At 50.2% G+C, this 19,912-nt stretch overlaps 1 protein-coding gene across 4 annotated transcripts in view; it reads right to left on the minus strand.

Annotated features, from left to right (window-relative positions):
* LOC140471242 (integrin alpha-7-like) overlaps positions 1-19,912 on the minus strand; it is a 196,750-nt gene that overhangs the window by 53,424 nt on the left and 123,414 nt on the right. For all 4 annotated transcript variants that reach the window (XM_072567199.1, XM_072567200.1, XM_072567202.1 and 1 more), the window contains exons 7-12: positions 14,250-14,443; positions 11,666-11,754; positions 10,112-10,239; positions 7,836-7,931; positions 2,989-3,050; positions 58-233 (exon numbers count right to left, since the gene is read on the minus strand). In XM_072567199.1, the coding sequence (XP_072423300.1) occupies positions 58-233; positions 2,989-3,050; positions 7,836-7,931; positions 10,112-10,239; positions 11,666-11,754; positions 14,250-14,443 (745 nt within the window). The remainder of the gene's footprint in view (positions 1-57; positions 234-2,988; positions 3,051-7,835; positions 7,932-10,111; positions 10,240-11,665; positions 11,755-14,249; positions 14,444-19,912) is intronic.

Below are 19,912 nucleotides of genomic sequence, written 5' to 3' on the forward strand. Positions count from 1 at the left end.
CTCCCTTTCCCTTTTGCCTGTTTGTGAGTGCGAGCTGCCCGCGATTTCTCGCCGTACCTGTAGTTTCATGGTGACGTTGATGCAGCTGGATTCTGTTTGCCTCCGCAGGACCACCTCTCCGCTGTATTGGTTCTCAGGGTCACTTGGTTTCCTTCTCTGGAAGGAGACCCGGGGAGGTCTTTTGCGTTGGCCATCCACCTCAACTGAATCGGCGTCAAGTACAAAGCCAAGAACTGTGACGGACAAAAGTCAAGACAATAGGAAATATGTCAGCGTCCAGCTGTGAACCCAACCAGTCACCCTGGTCAATCGTGTTCTTGAGATCAACGGCTTCTCAATGCTTCCTGCAATACTGGCTTTTTTGTATATTGTCTTTGAAAAATGTGATGTTTTATTTGAAAAATGAAATTACACATGAATAGGAATAACTGCAGGCTGCCCCTGGGTTACAAACAGATTCCGTCCCTGACTGTGTTCATCAGTTCGGTTTTTCTGCAAATCCGAGCACAACGTGGTCTCAAATATCGGTTCGTAAACATGAGCAAACATTTGCATGTTGGATCCTGAAAATATTTTGTAATATTGGTTCGCGTTCAGAAATAGGAGCTTTCAAATGTTAAAAGAAACATTCAATTGAAAAGTGCTTTCTCTGCAAAGGTGACAGACAGTGCATGGAGGGGCAACTCTGTCAGACTCTGCTATCCCCTAGATAGAGAAGAGGACCGAGTGGCTGATTCTGCGGACTCCTGTTCACGTCAAGCCAGGAGTCTTGGATGTGACTGGCTAAAGGCAAGTGTTTATTTGTGGCAGTTCTGAGTCAGCCACATCGCTGTGGGTCTGGAGTCATATCCTGACCAGACTGGGTGAGGACAGCAGTTTCCCCTCCCTCAGGGCCACTCATGAACAGATGGGATTTTACAACAGTTGGCAATGGTTACATGTTGATCATGAGGCCGGCCTTTCATTCTCGATACTATCTACCATGGTGGGATTTGAACCCATGCCAGCTTGCCCGGTGACATCACAGTTATGCCACAGCCTCCTGCCACCCCCTCTCTAGGGATGCAGCCTGCATCTTTGATGGACACTCTGATATCGTGTGTTGTCAGAATGCTTATCCCTCAGATCAGACACTAAACTATCGCCTGTTCAGCTCATTTCGATGGATATCAAGCTAGTCCTTGCCACTTGGATTGGGAAGAGCAGGGAGGTCTTTTTGCTCCTTAAGACAGTGCCGTGGGATCTTCCCATGCGCCAACGAGCCACCACATTTGCTTGCAGGAGTGGGCAGAATGTTAAGAGCTTTGAGACATGAGGCAGGGCAGGAATGCAACGCGACCATTTTGGGAGTCACGTGTTGAAAGCAAGGAAGCGAAACGCATCACTGTCTACACACAGGCATCAGCCCCGCAAGGCGCGAATGAGATAAGGCTGTGTTTTCAATCTACATTTGTCTGTGATGCTGCTTATTTGGCGCCAGTTCTTCCTGTATTTTCGCCAATGCTTAAAAACAGGCAGCACTACAAGGAGCTGGAAATTCAGCCACACATCTGGGTGCTGCGTCCACCCACAACACACACACACACACACCTTTCCCCGTTGGCACAGCCTGGGCGGGTGCCTTCGTGCCCAGCCTCTTCACCCTCTGCCCCCTGGGGTGCTCCTATTGTGCACAAACGCAATCAAAATGCGGCCTCCCACGGTGCGCTCAAGTGATGATGAAAGCATGATCGGGCCAATTCCAAACGTCTGCACGATTGCCTCGAAAGACTTGGTCCCATTTGCCAAATCTGGCTTTGGCACAGGTCTCAGTGCAATGCCAATCTTGTTCAGTATGAGTGGTGATCGCAAGTGATCTGAATGGAGATTGAGCGAGTCCTTCAGATCTACCCATCTGCCATGTTTACTTCTCAATGCAAAACTACAACTGGAACGCGAGACCACAAGTGACACAAATCACTGGATCCCAGTGATTACAAGCTCCCATATTGTGGAATCCAACAAGCATGAAAAGATCAATGGAAATACAGGATAATGTTGTTTCCAGCTCATTTCTGCGGGCTGTGCCCCCAGTAGGTGGCAAAGATGAAGACACGTTGACATGAAGCACAGATCCTCAGCGAGATCCCACCCACTCCATCAGGCTCTGTGGTTCCCAGCTATGGGTGAGGAGGTTTGGGGGAAGGGGGCTGCGATTGGTATCTCAAGGTTTGAGGTGTCATCTGGTCTACCAGCTGTCTGCATAAAAGGCACCTGTTCCCAACAGCTTGGCACCTCTCTCTCCTCAGAGTGAGAATGCCATAAGTTCAAAATCCCTTCACAGAGTATCACCACGTAATCTGACCCGGCAGTTTCAGGGGTCACTCCCAGGGCAGCGGTGCATCATCTGGGGAGAGCCCTTCAGATGGGACGCCAAGTCAAGGTCCCAAGCACCTGGACCAATAGTTCAGATGGCTGGTGAAGACAACACCGTGGAGGTCACAAAGAGCTGAGAGTCTTGGCCGGCATTTGCCCTCGCCCAAAGTACATCAACTGGCCATTTGCTGTTTATTGCAGTTTGCGGGATCTTGCTGTGCGCAGTTCAGTTGCTGCATTTGCCAAAATAAGAGCAGTTCCAACACTTCGAAGCAATCCGTACCACCGGATGGGTTTTGGGACATTTCACACAATAGAGGTGCAATAAAGAGCTCTTTCAATGCAAGTTCTTTCGCTGTTACACGCATTGTTTTGATCACATGCCTTTTTTAATATATTGTACACAGGAGAAATTCAAAAACCAACTGACCTCAACAACCTTTCACTCAAGGACAATCTTTGGCCACTCTACCACATCGAAAATCAACGGATTGCGCCAATTGTTCAACGCTCAGCCAATCCCATTTCGCGCTCTGTTTCCACACAAGTTCAAGCATCATGACCTTCCCATTACCCCTTTGTTTTTCTTAAAAGCCCCGGGGACAATACGGGCCATTCTGTGGTTGAACTTACCAATCCTGGGGTTGTAGGATCCAGGCTTCGATCTGTAAAGGAAGCAGGCCCTGACATCAATACTGTGGGATAGAAAAGACACGGTAAATTAGACCTTAAAACAACCATGGAAATATAACCATTAACGCTGCGAATCCTTGGGAGTTGGCAGGTGACACCAAATTTTAACAGATATTGGGGAAGGAGAGCATACAATATATTTGGAAAGCCATGCAGGTCTTGCAATGCGCTGTGGATCAATGGATTTGATGGCTTAACTCATATTTTGACTGTGTATTAGACTAATACACTTTTTGTCCATTTGTTGGGGAGGTATTGTCCAAGTCATGGTTAATGCCCTTACTATTTCCCAACATGCACTAGCAACATGAGGTTACCAGCACACCCTCAGAGAATTACCCCTTCCCAAAAAAAAACCACGTTTCCCTTCTTTCTGAGACCCTCCAGCCAGTAAAGATTGCTTCTTGCAATGTCAAAATTAGGACCAGGAATTGGCCATTTGATCCTTTGAGCCTGTTCTGCCACTCAATATGGTCATGGTTGACCATCCAACTCGGTCCCCTACTCCCGTTTCCTCTCCATAGCCTTTGATCCCTTTAGCCCGAAGAATTCCTTATTGAAAACATTCAATGTTTTCTATGGTCGAGAATTCCCCAGTCTCTGGTGAAGATATTTCTCCTCATCACAGTCCTAAATAGTTGACCCTGTATCCTAAGACTGTGACCACCCCCCCCCCCCCCCCACACCCCCCCCCACCCCCACCCACCGTCGGTTCTGAGCTTCATGAACTTGGTTCTCCAAGTGTCAGTAGGAATGCTCTTTCCCCTGTCCCTTTCCCACTGCCTGGAGTTGCAGCAAACACTCACACAGTGCACAGCTGTGGCAGTGACCTGTGTGAGCCTATAACATTGCTTCCTGCGTTCCCCACCAACCTGCTACTGTCGTGTCCACTGTATGTGCCTGCTCAACCTGCAGCCTCTGCTGTTGCAAGGTCAAGACAAGACCGTGTGATGGTCAGGCACTGACTTGCGCAGGAATTAAGAATAGAGGACAATCAGCAGCATTGGCAGAAGTAACGACATGCCTTCCCCTCCCCCCCCCGCCCTCTGTACTCTCAGGCTTGAAAAGCTCCTAATGCAACATGCAAAGGGGAGAAAGGATTGGGCCAGGCTTCAGGTTTCAACCTGCACGATCTGAAATGCTAGAAGGAAGAAGATGTTAGATTTCATAAACTCTGAAAATAACAGTATACAGTTCCAACAATATGCACATCTAGTACCTTGAACAGGAGTGGCATTCAGCACCAGGACAAAGGCTGACTGGGATACTCTCTGTGAGAGCTGCAGCTCAAACAGCTTCACATGGGCTCGCCAGCCGACTGGGATGGTCATGAATGAGGAGGGGGCCTTTGCTTCAAACTGGCAAGGAAAGCGTCGACGCGGAGCGAGGGACAGCAAGCTCAAAGGCCTCTCCTCATCCCATGGCAAACCAAAACCTTCTCGAGTCTCCTGATGTGATTCGACTGTTACACTGGCGCACACTGTCCCCAAGGAACAGCACTCAGAACATTTCACAGCTGGCAGTTTGGTGAACTGAGGCAGCATTTGAACGTCTTTTTTTATTATTTCAGAAACGCAGAAAGGGAGCAAAGAGGCATCCAGGGGCCTTTGAGTCATAGTGGCCTCCAATAAGTCAAAGCACAGCGGTGGTAGAGGTAGTAGGCCTGACTTGACCAGTATGCAGTATCTTGCCCCAAGCTTGACCGTGACTCCTGACAGAGCCAGACTGCCCTCGGAGCAGCACTTTCAGAGTGAGTCACCCATGTCAGCAGTCAGTGCCAACTTAGAGGCTGATTTGAGGCAGGGATTCAAGAAACCTGTGCCCAAAGTTTAGCTCAGAGATAAATCTACGAGGGACTGTTCCGAAGACGTGGCCTGCCTGTGGCAGCCACATATCAATTGGCCAGCTGTCCGGCCAGCACACGCTCACTCCTTCCTGAACGCAGTTCCTGAGGAGACATCAACAGGCTCGGAGTCAGCAGCACTCATTAATAATCCGTCTGGAATCGCCCAGACAACATTCACACCCCAGAACGTGGAGGGTGTTTGCAGCAGAGAGGGTTTCAATTCAATTACACTCGATCTTAACAGCACACTCTGGGTGGAATAAAACAGGGACCACACCAAGATGTGGAAACCGGCCGCATTTGAGAAACGGCATGAGGCACTGGAGTTTCAGGACAGTGCAATTCCAGATGTGGGCTGCCAGTTTTGTGATGTCACCGCATGGAGCCATTTTGAATTACGGCCCAGCGTGGCAGGCTTCCAAGTGGCATGGGTGGCTTGGCGGATCGTTTTGTGCCCTCTAATGTTGGCATTGGCTCCTTCTACTGCCATTGTGAGGCCGGTTTGCCAGCCCAGATCGCAGGACCCTGACACATCCACCGTGCCCATTTGGGATCTCAACTGTGGGGTCAAGGATCGTTCTGCTCAGGGCACAATCTCACTTTCCCGCCATCACCGCTTGGCAGAGCGATGTCATACCCACAGGGCACCCTCGGCTTCCTACTCCTTTGCCCGTAAGGGTGAGCCCGGATGATTGTATGAAACTGAAGAGTTGTGCAGGGAAAAGGTGGGCATTCACCTGTTCTGCTTCACCAGCCACCGACCAGTTGTACACTGGCAGCACAAACCTCCTTGCAGTTCTCGCAGGGAAACTGGATTGTACCCAACAAACTGCATGCCAATCTGGGTACACTGTGCGACCCCAGCCCAGGGCAGCTGATCCGGTGAGTGGTGCTGACCTCTCCTGCTGTTTGCGGTGGTTTTTGGTTCCTGGAAAGTTTGTCAAAACAAAACCGTTTTCTCCTTGATACATTAACGGAGTCAGAGAGCGAGGCCGGGAGACTCCACAACGTGTGAGGGCGACAATGGCTTTGACAGAGGTGTTAGATTGTGCTGAGAGTTTCTCACTCAGCAGACGACACAGTGTCACTGCGGTGCCTCAGGCTCCCACCATATCATTTTTCAGTGATTCTGGGAGTGGTGCTAGGAGACAGTGAGGGCCGCAGATGCTGGAGATTAGAGTTGAGAGTGTGGCGCTGGAAAAGCACAGCAGGTCAGGCAGCATCCGAGGAGCAGGAGAGTCGACGTTGCAGGCCGGAGGCCTTCATCGGGACACGGTCGGCCTCACAGAGTGGTGTCAGGCGACAATACGCCCTGTGTGTCGGATTGTATCAGTGTGTCACACCTTCTTCCTCTTGCTGGTCTTGTCAGAGCTGATGGATGCTCCACGCTCTCACTGGGGCCTAGCGCTGTAATCAATTAGCTGTCAGCACAGCCAGAAAGCTGAAGGACTCAAAGCACGCCCACGCCAAGCAAAGTCTTCGCAAGTGGTTGACACCTGGCATTTCGGGGCCTGTTAACGCTGGCAGTAACCAGGTGAATGCGTATGTTCAGGGGTAAAGTGCCAACAAGCCCCTCCTCTATAAGCCGGCAAGCTTGGCAGCGTGCAAAAAAAAAATTCCGCGTGAATTGTACGCCCCTCACTCCCACTACTGCAGAATTTGCGCACGCGCTCACTGTAGCACCAATGGCAACATCCAGACATCTCTGCACTTGTACTGACCATAATATGACCACGAGACACAAGAACAGAAAGAGGCCATTCAGCCCATCGAGTTCACTCTGCCATCCACGGCTGATCTGATCACCCTCATCTCCAATTTCCCGCCTTTCCCTCCATAACTCCTCGATTCCCTTCCCTGATTAAAAACCTGCTGATCCCAGCCTTGAATACATGGAATGCCCCAGCCTCGGCAGCCCTCTGTGGCAAAGAATTCCACAGATTCACCACCCTCAGAGTGAAGACATTCCTCCACATCTCCGGCTAAAACGTGCGAGCCCTGATTCTGAGGGGGTGCCCTCTGATCCTAGACTCTACCTCTCCCCATCTCCCCTGTCAAGTCCCATAAGAATATTGTCTGTTTTTAATCAGATCATCTCTCATTCTTCACAACTCCAATGAGTACAGGCCCAACCTACTCAATCTCTCCTCATAAGACAGTCCCTCTGTCCCTGGGATCAGCTGAGTGAACCTTCTCTGGACTGTCTCCAATACCAGTCTATCTTGCCTTGGATAAGGGGCCCTTTCACAGTATTCCACTCGTGGCCTGACTAATGCCTTGCATAATCTTAGTAGAACCTTCTTTCTCTTATACTTCATTGCCCCGAAATAAAAACATTGGGCCCAGATTTTATTGCCCTGTCCCTAGTTGCCCCTTGAGGAGGTGGGGGTGAACCGCTGCAGTCCACCTGTTGTGGGTTGACCCACAATGCCCCTAAGACAGGGAATTCCAGGATTTTGACCCAGCGACACTGAAGGAATAGTGATAGATTTCCAAGTCAGGATGGGGAGTGACTCGGAGGGGAACTTGCAGGGGGGGGGGTGGTGCTCCCCTGTATCTGCTGCCCTTGTCCTTCGAGATGGAAGTGTCGTGGGTTTGGAAGGTGCTGTCTGCGGATCTTTGGGGTATTTCTGCTGTGCACCTTGTAGATGGTGCACACCTTGAGGATGGGGAGGGAATGGATGTTGCTGATACTTATGGTCTCTAATTCTGGTCTCTCCTGACAATAGAAGAGCTCTAGTCCACGCCTATCCTTTCAAAATTGTAAAGATTCCCATCAGGTCAATGTTCTGTCTTTCATGTTCTGTTTGTAGTGATTCCTAGTCAGACAGCCAACCCGGGATACAGAAGGTTTTGATCAAAGAGGTGTATAATTGTGGGTCCCCTGAATTCAGGGAACATGCTTTCTAGGTTCCATTGTCCTTTCACAGTCATGTCTTACCAGGTCCCCGGTTCACGTCTGCAGTTGTTTAATTCCAGATCAATTGGCTGGGGCTTGATGTAAACCTGTTTCGTCACATTAATGACAGGACAAGCTCTGAGGAAAAAGACAAAGATTTATAAAATGATGTGGGGACACCAACGTGCATTATTTTATGTTCCAGTCAGAACCTCTCGACTGTGCCTTGTTTAACCTGATTGGCACTCAGTGCGGATTTTAATCACAACAGTGTGGAAACACACCCTCCGACCAGTAACCCACTCCCCCACTCCCCTACCCTATTGCTCCACATTACCTCTGACTAATGCGCCCAGCCTACACATCCCTGAATACTATGGGCAATTTAGCATGGCCAATTCACCTAATCTGCACATAGAACATAGAACATTACAGCGCAGTACAGGCCCTTCGGCCCTCGATGTTGTGCCGACCTGTCATACCAATCTGAAGTCCATCTAACCTACACTATTCCACGTACGTCCAAATGCATCTTAGGCCTGTGGGAAGAAACCAGAGCAAACCCACAGGGAGAATGTGCAAACTCCACCCAGAGAGTCGCCCGAGGCAGGAATTGAACCTGGGTCCCTGGCGCTGTGAGGCAGCAGGGCTAACCACTGAGCCACCGTGCCGCATCCCCCCCAACTCGGCTTCTCTCTCCACTGATGCTGCTTGAACTGCTGAACATTTCCAGGGCCCTCTTATCCCAGATCTCTGGCATCAGTGAGGCTTTACTTTGGTCCAAGTAACCACCTATGTTTTAGTGGCTTAAAATGATGCTCTTTGATATGCCCTGGTGGTTTATGCACCAGGAAGACATTTTTCAGACCTTTCATAACCCCCTCTCCAAGCCAGGGGCAGAGTTAGAGCGGCGAACCCCTCGAGCATGACTGCAATGTTATAAGTGAGGTATTTGTAAAAAGGAATCTGGGAGGACAGACCCACAGAGCCCTGAAACTGGCAGTACAGGTGGATAAAGGTGGTCAGGAAGGTACACAGTATGCTTGCCTTCATTAACTGGGCCACCGAATATAAACATTGGCAAGTTATGTCACAGCTGTATCAAACTTCAGTTAGGCCACATTGGGGAAACTACGGGCAGATCTGGGCGCCGCACTACCAGAAAGACTTGGATGCTTTGGTGAGGGCGCCCAGAAGGTATACCAGGATGTTGCCTGGTCTGCAGGGCTTTAGTTCCGAGGAGAGGTTGGAGAAACTCGGATTGTTTTCACTGGAAAGACGGAGGCTGGGGGGGGGGGGGGGGGGGGGGGGGTTGCAACCTGACAGTGGTCTACAAAATTACACCAGGCATAAATAGGGCGGCGGATCAGAGGCTTTATCCCAGGGTTGAAAGGTCAGCTACGACTGGGTGCAGCTTCAAGGTGAGAGGGGGGATGGTTTAGGGGAGAGATGCAGGAAAGGTTTTTCACCCAGAAGGTGATGGGTGCCTGGAACACGGTGCTGAAAACAGGCACATGAGCAACGTTTGGGGCATATCCTGATCAAACCATGAATGGGAGGCCAACAAAGAGACGGAACCTGCATACGGGCAAGAAGGAAGCGAAATCAGTGCAGGCTTGGTGGGCCGAATGGCCTGGGTCCTGTGCTCTATTGTATTGTAAAGTGGCTTGATGCTATACTATTGAGCAATTGCATATATCTCTCCAGTAACTAGGAGAGGTCCGCAGATGCTGGAGATCAGAGTCGAGAGTGTGTTTGCTGGAAAAGCACAGCAGGTCAGGCAGCATCTGAGGGAGCAGGAGAATCGACGTTTTGGGCAAAAGCCCTTCGTCAGGAATGATGAAGGGCTTTTCCCTGAAATGTCGATGTTCCCGCTCTTTGTTCTAAAGAGCCCTCTCCCCCACCAATTTGGTAATATGGCACCCATCCCATTGGTTGGAAGGGCAAGATGTATTTGACCAATAGGTCCTTTCAGATGGTGAAAATCTTACGCCATTTCAGCCGTGATGACTCGTTTACTTCATGGATGTCATAAAAGAGAGGCAAATACCAAAGGAAGTGACCCATCATAGTTAGATCCTTGTAAAATCACACTTTGCACATTGTAACAGCTTCAATGAACATCTTAGCCCAAGAGTAATACCCCTCCCCACTCTCTGGGCACAGCGAATGCACTTCAGAGAAGGTGTCACTGCAACTTTCGGGACCCTCCCCCTTGCAAAATACTGACCCTGCTCTGACAGCATCCGGCCATTTCTTCCATCAGTGCAGCTCGCCTAGCTATCCTGTGGGTGAAGGAGTCCTCCCTGAGACCTTACCTGAACAGAACCGCCGAGTCGGAGAGGGAGCCGACCACCATATCGGGGTAAAAATTATCATCAACGTCGAGTCCCCCAGCGATGGAGTAGCCAAATTTTGTCACGCCGACAGTTTCACCTTCGATTATCTGAGAGCACAAGGAGATGCACGGTTCAGCAGGGCGAGGGAAGCACGGACAGATTTTCCTCATACTTCGGCAAGTCTTACCAGATCCCCGGTTCACATCGGCAGTTGTTTCATTCCAGATCCCTCACCCCATTCCCCCTCCCTCAGCTCCATCTCCCCCTCCCTCACCCCCATTCCCCCTCCCTCAGCTCCACCTCCCCCTCCTTCACCCCCATTCCCCCTCCCTCAGCTCCATCTCCCCCTCCCTCACCCCCATTCCCCCTCCCTCACCCCCATTCCCCCTCCCTCACCTCCATTCCCCCTCCCTCAGCTCCATCTCCCCCTCCCTCACCTCCACTCCCCCTCTCCCTCAGCTCCACCTCCCCCTCCCTCACCTCCATCCCCCATCACTCACCCCATTCCCCCTCCCTCACCTCCATCCCCCATCACTCACACCCCATTCCCCCTCCCTCACCCCCATTCCCCCTCCCTCACCCCCATTCCCCCTCCCTCACCCCCCATTCCCCCTCCCTCACCTCCATCCCCCATCACTCACCCCATTCCCCCTCCCTCACCTCCATCTCCCCCTCCCTCACCTCCATTCCCCCTCCCTCAGCTCCACCTCCCCCTCCTCACCTCCATCCCCCATCACTCACTCCATTCCCCCTCCCTCACCCCCATTCCCCCTCCCTCACCCCCATTCCCCCTCCCTCACCCCCATTCCCCCTCCCTCACCTCCATTTTGCCCGAAACGTCGATTTCGAAGCTCCTTGGATGCTGCCTGAACTGCTGTGCTCTTCCAGCACCACTAATCCAGAATCCATTCCCCCCTCCCTCAGCTCCACCTCCCCTTCACCTCCGTCCCCCTCTCTCACCCCCATCTCCCCCTCCCTCACCTCCATTCCCCCTCCCTCCGCTCCACCTCCCCCTCGCTCACCCTCCATCCCCATCACTCACCCCCATTCCCCCTCTCTCACCCCATTCCCTCTCCCTCAGCTCCACCTCCCCTTCACCTCCATCTCCCTCCCTCACCTCCATTCCCCCTCCCTCAGCTCCATTCCCCCTCCCTCACCTCCATCCCCCATCTCTCACACCCATTCCCCCTCCCTCACCTCCACCTCCCCCTCCCTCACCCCATTCCCCCTCTCTCACCCCCATTCCCCCTCTCTCACCCCATTCCCCCTCCCTCACCTCCATTCCCCCTCCCTCAGCTCCACCTCCCCTTCACCTCCGTCCCCCTCTCTCACCCCCATCTCCCCCTCCCTCACCTCCATTCCCCCTCCTCAGCTCCACCTCCCCCCATCCCTCACCTCCATTCCCCCCTCCCCTCAGCTCCACCTCCCCCTCCCCCTCCCTCCATCCCCCATCACTCACCCCCATTCTCTCATTCATAAAGCCCTTCGGAAACAGGGGCTGGAGTTTATCAGACGAACAAATCCATGTGTTACCTGAGCTGGGATCACATTGAGCCCGAAGATGTTGCCGTGGTAAATGTAGACCTTCCCGTTTCCGTCATAGGGCGCTCCAACAGCAATGTCTTACAGAAGAAGAGAAAGTTGCTCTTTAATTCAGTCAGTTCAAGCAAGCCCACGACCTGCTCAGGATTTATAGTTGTTGGAGTCAGGCAGCATTTTTTTGTTTTGAAAGTTGCAACCAGGCAGCTTAACGGGTCTGGGAACCCGACCAGTCAATCGGCTCAGGATATACAGCGGGCATGGAGTGGGAGAACCAACTCAAGGGGTGGGGTGGCCTCGCCTGTTATCAAACCGAAATCCTGCTGAGGGCCAAAACCTGAACTCATACCAGAGAGTGCTGGAGAAACTCAGCAGGTCTGGCAGCATCTGTGGAGAGAGGGAAAGGCTGAACATTTTGGAGTCGGGTATGACTCTGCTTCAGAACTTGAAAGGGGCCAGGAAATAGTGGCTTTTCTGTTGTTCCTGCTCTCACTCACCGTTCCCACGGCGGGGAACGGGGACCGTTCCTATTCTCACTCACCGTTCCCACAGCGGGGAACGGGGACCGTTCCTACTCTCACTCACCGTTCCCACAGCCGGGAACGGGGACCGTTCCTACTCTCACTCACCGTTCCCACAGCGGGGAACGGGGACCGTTCCTACTCTCACTCACCGTTCCCACAGCGGGGAACGGGGACCGTTCCTACTCTCACTCACCGTTCCCACAGCGGGGAACGGGGACCGTTCCTACTCTCACTCACCGTTCCCACAGCGGGGAACGGGGACCGTTCCTACTCTCACTCACCGTTCCCACAGCGGGGAACGGGGACCGTTCCTACTCTCACTCACCGTTCCCACAGCGGGGAACGGGGACCGTTCCTACTCTCACTCACCGTTCCCACAGCGGGGAACGGGGACCGTTCCTACTCTCACTCACCGTTCCCACAGCGGGGAACGGGGACCGTTCCTATTCTCACTCACCGTTCCCACAGTGGGGAACGGGGGGCTGTAATATCTCCCTCCCTTTCTGTTGAAGGAGGGAAGACTTTGTCTGATCTCTCGTTACTCGTTTGCTGGAGGCCCGAGCACTCTTGCGAAGATTGAGTCCCACACAACAGCAAACTGGGGACCTTCAAATTCACAGGTTCACAAAAGTTTTACACCACAGAAGGAGGTTGTTCAGACCATCCTACCTGCACCAACGCATTGGCTGACCAATAATGGAAACCTACCACAGCAAGCAGAATCCCCCAGCCTCCGATTCCCTATGAGCAGCAAATACTGGGACAGTGGGTGAGGCAAAAATCAAAGGGGGAGGACCTGGCAAATCTGCCACCCTTACCCGGTCTGGCCTACCTGCTGCTTCAGACTCATAGCGATGTGGTTGACTCTTAACTGCCCCTCTGAAATGGCTGAGTAAGCCACTCAGTCCAAGGGCAATTAAGGATGGACACCAAACCCTGGGCTGGTAGTTGATGCCAATATCCCATGAGAGAATCTCAGTCTTCAACGCACTCGACTATTCAATACAGTATGCCAGAGGTGCAACTGCTGTGGCACCACACTTGGCAATGTTGTGACTTGCCCATACGCATCCCTTTGGCATCGACTGACACTGAGAAACTTGCATTGGGCCGAAATTGGTACAAGTGATGCCCACTCCAATTGTGCAGTACATTTTGTTGTCCACATTAAAGGTGGAACTGATGGGCATTTCTGGCAAGGAACTCATCCAACCTTCACCATGCCTGGTAATGGCATTGGCATGGAGAAGACTGAAGCAGCATTTACCTCCATCCATTGGAACCTTTGGTATGGGCAGAAGACCCCAGAGATAGTAAAAACAGAACCCTGGTCCTAAATGTCTGTCTCTTGACCCTGGCTTTGATTCTGGGGTTCCCCAGACCCAGAAAGACAAGAACCTAAGCATTTGCATTTTTTTGCTGTTGCCTATTCAAAAAATGGCCGCATCACACGCACCATCTGCAGACAAGACAGGCTTGCAATCTTATGGCAACTCTTTCAGCCATTCTCTTAGGGCAGTGCTCTGACCAATCTAGGTCAGCCTGGCTTGTTTAAAATGTAAACAAAGCTTGGCAGTTAATTGTCAGTCATCATTAACCAGTGCATTCTCTGTGGCACACTGTTATCAATCAGAGGCCACTTGCCACCAAATCAGGACTCTCCTCTCATATATACAGAATGTGAATTTTCCTCTTGAATTGGTACTCTTGCAAATTGTTCTGATGAGAACACAAGACAAAAATCTTCAACAAAACATGCCTTTTTTTCACAATCTGTGCCATCAAATGACTAAATGCTGTGACTAATAAAGGAAAGCACTCCAAAAAGATTGAAAAATGCTTATTTTGGAAAGCCCTTGCTTCGGTGAGTTTTTAAAAACTAAGCTGGATGCTACTTAATCACGGATTTTCGGAATTTCTTTCCGATGCTTTGAAGAGTGGCTTTATGAGGGAATCAGCCCTTCCACAGTTTGCAAGAAACAAAAGAATATAAGCCGTGAGTAAGTTGCTTGAAACTGTTACAAAACTCCCCAGCTTTGCCTCCCCGGACCCACCTTCAAATCCATCTTGATTGATGTCGCCAATGTTAGCCACGGCCAGCCCAAACAAGGAATCTTTGGTCCCATTCAGCCGGAGACTCCTCACGCCACCCCACTTGCCGGCCTGGTTAATGTAGACATAGACGGCACCACCGATCTCTTCCTTTCGGTCAAAGAAGTAGGGAGCACCGACCACGAGATCCATCCACCTACCGAACACAAGGTCAACAGAATGTCATCACAGTGTGGGTATGGGTCTGATAGAAAAGGGGAAGGTAGAAATAGCCACTGAAGAAGAGTAATAGGCTGCCCAAGTCATCACATCAAGACCCCAAGTTACAGTCAATTGTCAGAGAACTACACAGGAATGACAAGATATAACCAGGCCCCTGAACTAAACAATAATGAGGAAGTCACAATCCCATGTGCTTGTCCTAATCCTTTATTCCTCTTTGCTTCTCTCTCCTGCTATTACTATTATTAAATATTGACCTGATCTCTGCTTCAATCATAGACTCAGCTGGAGAAGGCTACAGGCTCCCAACACTCTGTGTGAAATGGTTTGTTCTCTCCAGGCCTGCAGCTGGTGGGAGGGCGAGCTGTGAGGTTGGGGGTGGCGGGGTGGGGGTGGCGGGGTGGGGGGGTGGAGGAGGTGTGCAGAGATGCTTCAGTGTAACAGGCTGTGTGAGTGGGCAGCTGCAGCGCCATGTGGATAAATGTTCGCCACCTGGGGAGCTAACACAGGAAGGTAGATGATCATCTGAAAGGTGGTAGACTAGGAACAGAGAAGGTGCAATGAGACCTGGGTGTCTTTGTACACCGGTCGCTGAAAGTAAACATTGCAGGAGCAGCAGGCAGTGAAGAAGGCAAATGGCCTTCCTAGCGAGAGGATTGGAGTACAGGAGCAGGAAGGTCTTGCTGCTCTTGTGCAGGGCCTTGGAGTACTGTGCAGTTTTGGTCTCCTTATCTGAGGAAGGATGTTCTGGCAATGGAGGGAGTGCAACAAAGGTTTCCCAGACTGATTCCTGCAATGGCAGGGCTAACGTATGAAGAGAGACCGGATCGATTAGGACTATATTCATTGGAGCTTAGAAGAAAGAAGGGGTACCTCATAGAAACTGATCAAATTCTAACTTGACAAGGTTCAGAAAAGATTTACAAGGATGTTGCCAGGGTTGGAGGATTTGAGCTATAAGGTGAGGCTGAACAGGCTGGGGCTGTTTTCCCTGGAGCGTCGGAGGCTGAGGGGTGACCTTATAGAGGTTTATAAAATCATGACGGGCATGGATAGGGTAAATAGGCAAAGTCTTTTCCCTGGGGTGGGGGAGTCCAGAACTAGAGGGCATAGGTTGAGGGTGAGAGAGGAAAGATATAAAAGAGACCTAAGGGGCAACGTTTTCACACAGAGGGTGGTACGGGTATGGAATGAGCTGCCTGTCATCTGCCAGTGCCCTGCCAAACACATGTTCCCTGCCCAACCCTCACCCTGACACCACCAATTCTCCACAGTCCAACTAAAAAGCCAACCAACAGGGCATTATCACTGCTTTTTAGGTGAAACTCCTTTATTTTGGTTCTTCAGCTGTACCCCCGAGTCAAAAAGAAACCTGTGTGGCCTGTTCCTGATGGTGAAGCAGTGATCATCTGAAGGAATACTTGATAGTTTGCCCAACAGTAGCTGTGCTCTCTGGTGCCCCCTCTGACTGAGGCAGGAGAGTGCAACACTGGCAGGAATCAGCGAAGACAGACCTGTCAGACTAAGACACCTCCCCTCTCAGCATCTCATGAAGTTGGCATGATGTCAGCTGCTACCCACATATGTCTACCACTTAGCAGTGTATTGACACTGGCTTCTCAATCCATCTCAGCTCTGTGAGTAATCTCACACTTGCTGAGCCGAATGGTATGCACAGTGTCATGGTTGTGTTACTAGATTAATGATCTTATTCCCCAGTCTGGTTTCACGAGATAAAAAGACAGGAACCGAGACTGTGTCAATCACGCAGTTGTTGGTTTCTATCGAGTGGTCAAGTTAAAATTGGAGTCATATTCAAACGCTACTGGATAATAGACTGGGTGAGACAAAGTACTGAACAGATGAGTTATTTCCAATGTTACCATCCCAGCAGACTTATACATTTGATTTAAATTGGGGGGGGGGGGGGGGGGGGGGGAAGAATCATTTCCTAGCCCATTTATGACAACAGCCCAGAGCACCGAATGTTGCTGATCCAAAGTCCCATCCTGATCCAGCCAGGTTTCCAGCACTGTGCCAGTATATTTCATCCTGGATTTAACTCTGGGGTCCAAAGCAACAACCATAGCTTGCATTTATATAGCACGGCTAACATAGCAAAATGACCTGAGGTGATTAACAAAGCTGCACAGAAGAAATAGCAGCAGGTCACTGGGTCCCTGGGGTCAACTCTGTCATTCAGTGGCTGATCTGACTGGGGTCTCACCTCCACCCTCCTGCCCATCTCCCACGACCTTTGACTCCCTGATCAATCGGGACTCAGTCTAACTCAGCCTTTGAATATATTTAGTGACTCAGCCTCCACCAGGGCAGACAATCCCAAACGCCAAGACCCTCTCTGAGAGAAGCAATTTCTCCTCATGTCTGTCCTAAATGGCAGACCCCTTCCAGTGCCCCTCAGTTCTACATTTCACTACGAGATGAAACATTCTCTGCTGGAATCACCTTGTCACGTCCCCAGGGAATAAGTTAAAAATCACACAACACCAGGTTATAGTCCAACAGGTTTATTTGGAAGCACTAGCTTTCAGAGCGCTGTTCCTTCATCAGGTGGTGGTGGAACAGGATCATAAATCACAGAATTTATCACAAAAGATTACACTGTCATGTAACTGAAACAATATATTGAACAAACCTAGATTGCTGTAAAGTATTTCATCGTTTAGAATGCGTTGCAGGTTTCAGTTCACTAATATCTAAATCCCAGAACTTGTTTCAAGTCACATTCTCGAGATAACTTAAGGTTTTATATAAAAAAAGGTGACATCTCAGCTCAGACAATGCATTAAAGGTGTGAGGTTAGAGTCTGTCTGTATCCCAATCTTGAGTCAGACTGGTTCTATTTCGGAATTTATAAACTGTTAGATGGATTATCTGCCTGCAGGTTGTGTGTTTTTTGAGCAAAATAGAATGTATCTAAATGCAAATTCACCCTATAGACTTATACGTGTGTGTGTGTGAGACAGAGAGTGTGTGTGTGTGTGAGAGAGTGAGTGTGTGTGTGTATGCGTGTGAGGGAGAGAGAGAGAGTGTGTGTGTGAGGGACAGAGAGAGAGCACAAGTGTGTGTGTGTGTGTGTGTGTGTGTATGTGTGAGAGTGAGGGGGGAGAGCGAGAGAGAGAGCGAGTGTATGTGTGTGAGATAGAGAGTGAGAGGGAGAGAGAGCAACTGTGTGTGCATGAGAGAGTGAGAGGAAAAGAGAGCGAGTGTGTGTGTGAGAGAGAAAGAGAGCGCGAGTGTGTGTGTGAAAGGGAGAGAGAGCACGAGTGTGTGTGTGAAAGGGAGAGAGCATGAGTGTGTGTGTGGGGGGGGAGAGAGCGACTATGTGTGTGAGTGTGTGTGAGAGAAAGAGAGCATGAGTGTGTGTGTGAGAGAGAGTGAGGGGGAAAGAGAGCGAGTGTGTGTGAGAGAGAGAGAGCGCGAGTGTGTGTGAGGGAGAGGGAGCACAAGTGTGTGTGAGAGAGAGAGCGCGAGTGTGTGTGTGTGAGAGAGTGAGGGAGAGAGAGAGTGTGTGAGAGAGAGAGAGCGCGAGTGTATGTGTGTGTGAGTGAGGGAGAGAGAGAGCACGAGTGTGTATGTGTGTGAGAGGGTGAGGGAGAGAGAGAGTGTGTGTGTGAGAGAGAGAGAGAGAGCGCGAGTGTGTGTGTGAGTGAGGGAGAGGGGGAGAGAGCGACTGTGTGTGTGAGTGTGTGTGTGAGAGAGAGAGAGAGAGCGCGAGTGTGTGTGTGTGAGAGAGTGAGGGAGAGAGAGAGTGAGAGAGAGAGAGAGTGAGAGAGAGAGAGCGCGAGTGTATGTGTGTGTGAGTGAGGGAAAGAGAGAGCACGAGTGTGTATGTGTGTGAGAGAGTGAGGGAGAGAGAGAGTGTGTGTGTGAGAGAGAGAGAGAACGAGTGTGTGTGTGTGAGTGAGAGAGAGGGGGAGAGAGAGAGAGTCTGCGTGTTGGGGGGGAAGGAGAGTCTGAGTGTATGTATTTACAGATCCATTCTATTTTGTTCAAAAAGCACACAGTCTGTAGGCAGGCAGTCCATGGGACAGTTTATGAATTCCGACTTTGGAAATAGAACCAGTCTGACTCAAGGTTGGGATTTAAACGAAGTTCTGGGATTTACATGTTAATGAACTGAAACCTGCAACCCATTCGAAAAGATGAAAAACTTAACAGTAATCTAGGTTTGTTCAATGTATCGTTTCAGTTGCATGACACTGTAATCTTTTGCTATAATTTCTGTTTTATGACCCTGTTTTACAGCTCCCTGATGAAGGAACAATGCTCTGAAAGCTAGTGCTTCCAAATAAACCTGGTGGACTGTGCAATTTTTAACTTTGTCCACCTAGTCCAACACCGGCTCCTCTATATCATGGCCCTTAGAAAAAACATCTTGCAATAAGATTGCCTCTCACAAGGTTTTAAGTCACTAAAAGCTCATGTGCAGTTATCACAAGCAGGAAGGAAAATGGCATATTGGCTTTTATTTTGAGCAAGAGGTTATGAGTAGAGGGGCTAAGATGTCTAACGACAATGTTATCGGGCCTTGGTGAGATCGCTCCAGGTGTATTATGTACAGTTTTGGTCTCCTTACCTAAAACACAAAGTACTTGCCATTGAGGGAGTGCAATAAAGGTTTATCAGATTACTTCCTGGGAGAGTGGGGCTGTCCTATGAGGAGTAGATTGAGGAGACTAGGCCTTTATTCTCTTGACTTTGGAAGATTGAGAGGTGATCTCATTGAAACACAGAGTTTGACAGGGAAGATGCAGGAAGGGTAACTGTAGGTGAGGGTCGAGGAATAGAGGCATAGTCTCAGAATAAGACAGCTGTGAATCCTTTGGAGTTCTCTACCCCAGAGAAAGCTCCGGAATCTCAGACCTTGAGCATATTCAAGAGAGCGATCGATTGATAGAATAGGATGAGTGTAGGAAAATGGCGTTAAGGTGAAATCCCAGCCATGATTGAGCAATTGAATGGCCTACTCCTGTTCCTATTGCCTCCCTTCTAGACTTGACAGTATGTCACACAAATGCTCAAAGAGGAAAGGGACTTTAGGCAGCATCTTAAAGGAAGAGAGAGAGAGGGACAGAGAGGTTGAGGGAAGGAATTCCAAGCTTAGGGCCTAGCCTGGTGAAGGCACAGCATCCAATGGGTATGTGATGTGGAGGTGCTGCTGTTGGACTGGGGTGGACAAAGTTAAAAATCACACAACACCAGGTTATAGTCCCAACAGGTTTATTTGGAAGCACTAGCTTTCGGAGCGCTGCTCCTCTGTCAGGAAGCTAGTAGGACAGGATCATAGCACACATAGTTTATAGTAAACAATCAAAGTGTCATACAACTGATGCCATGTATTGAACATACCTAAATTGCTGTTAAGTCTTTAATCACTTAGAATGGGGATCATGACACTATGATCCTGTCCCACTAGTTA

Source organism: Chiloscyllium punctatum, chromosome X (genome assembly GCF_047496795.1).
Source record: "Chiloscyllium punctatum isolate Juve2018m chromosome X, sChiPun1.3, whole genome shotgun sequence".
NCBI lineage: Eukaryota > Metazoa > Chordata > Chondrichthyes > Orectolobiformes > Hemiscylliidae > Chiloscyllium > Chiloscyllium punctatum.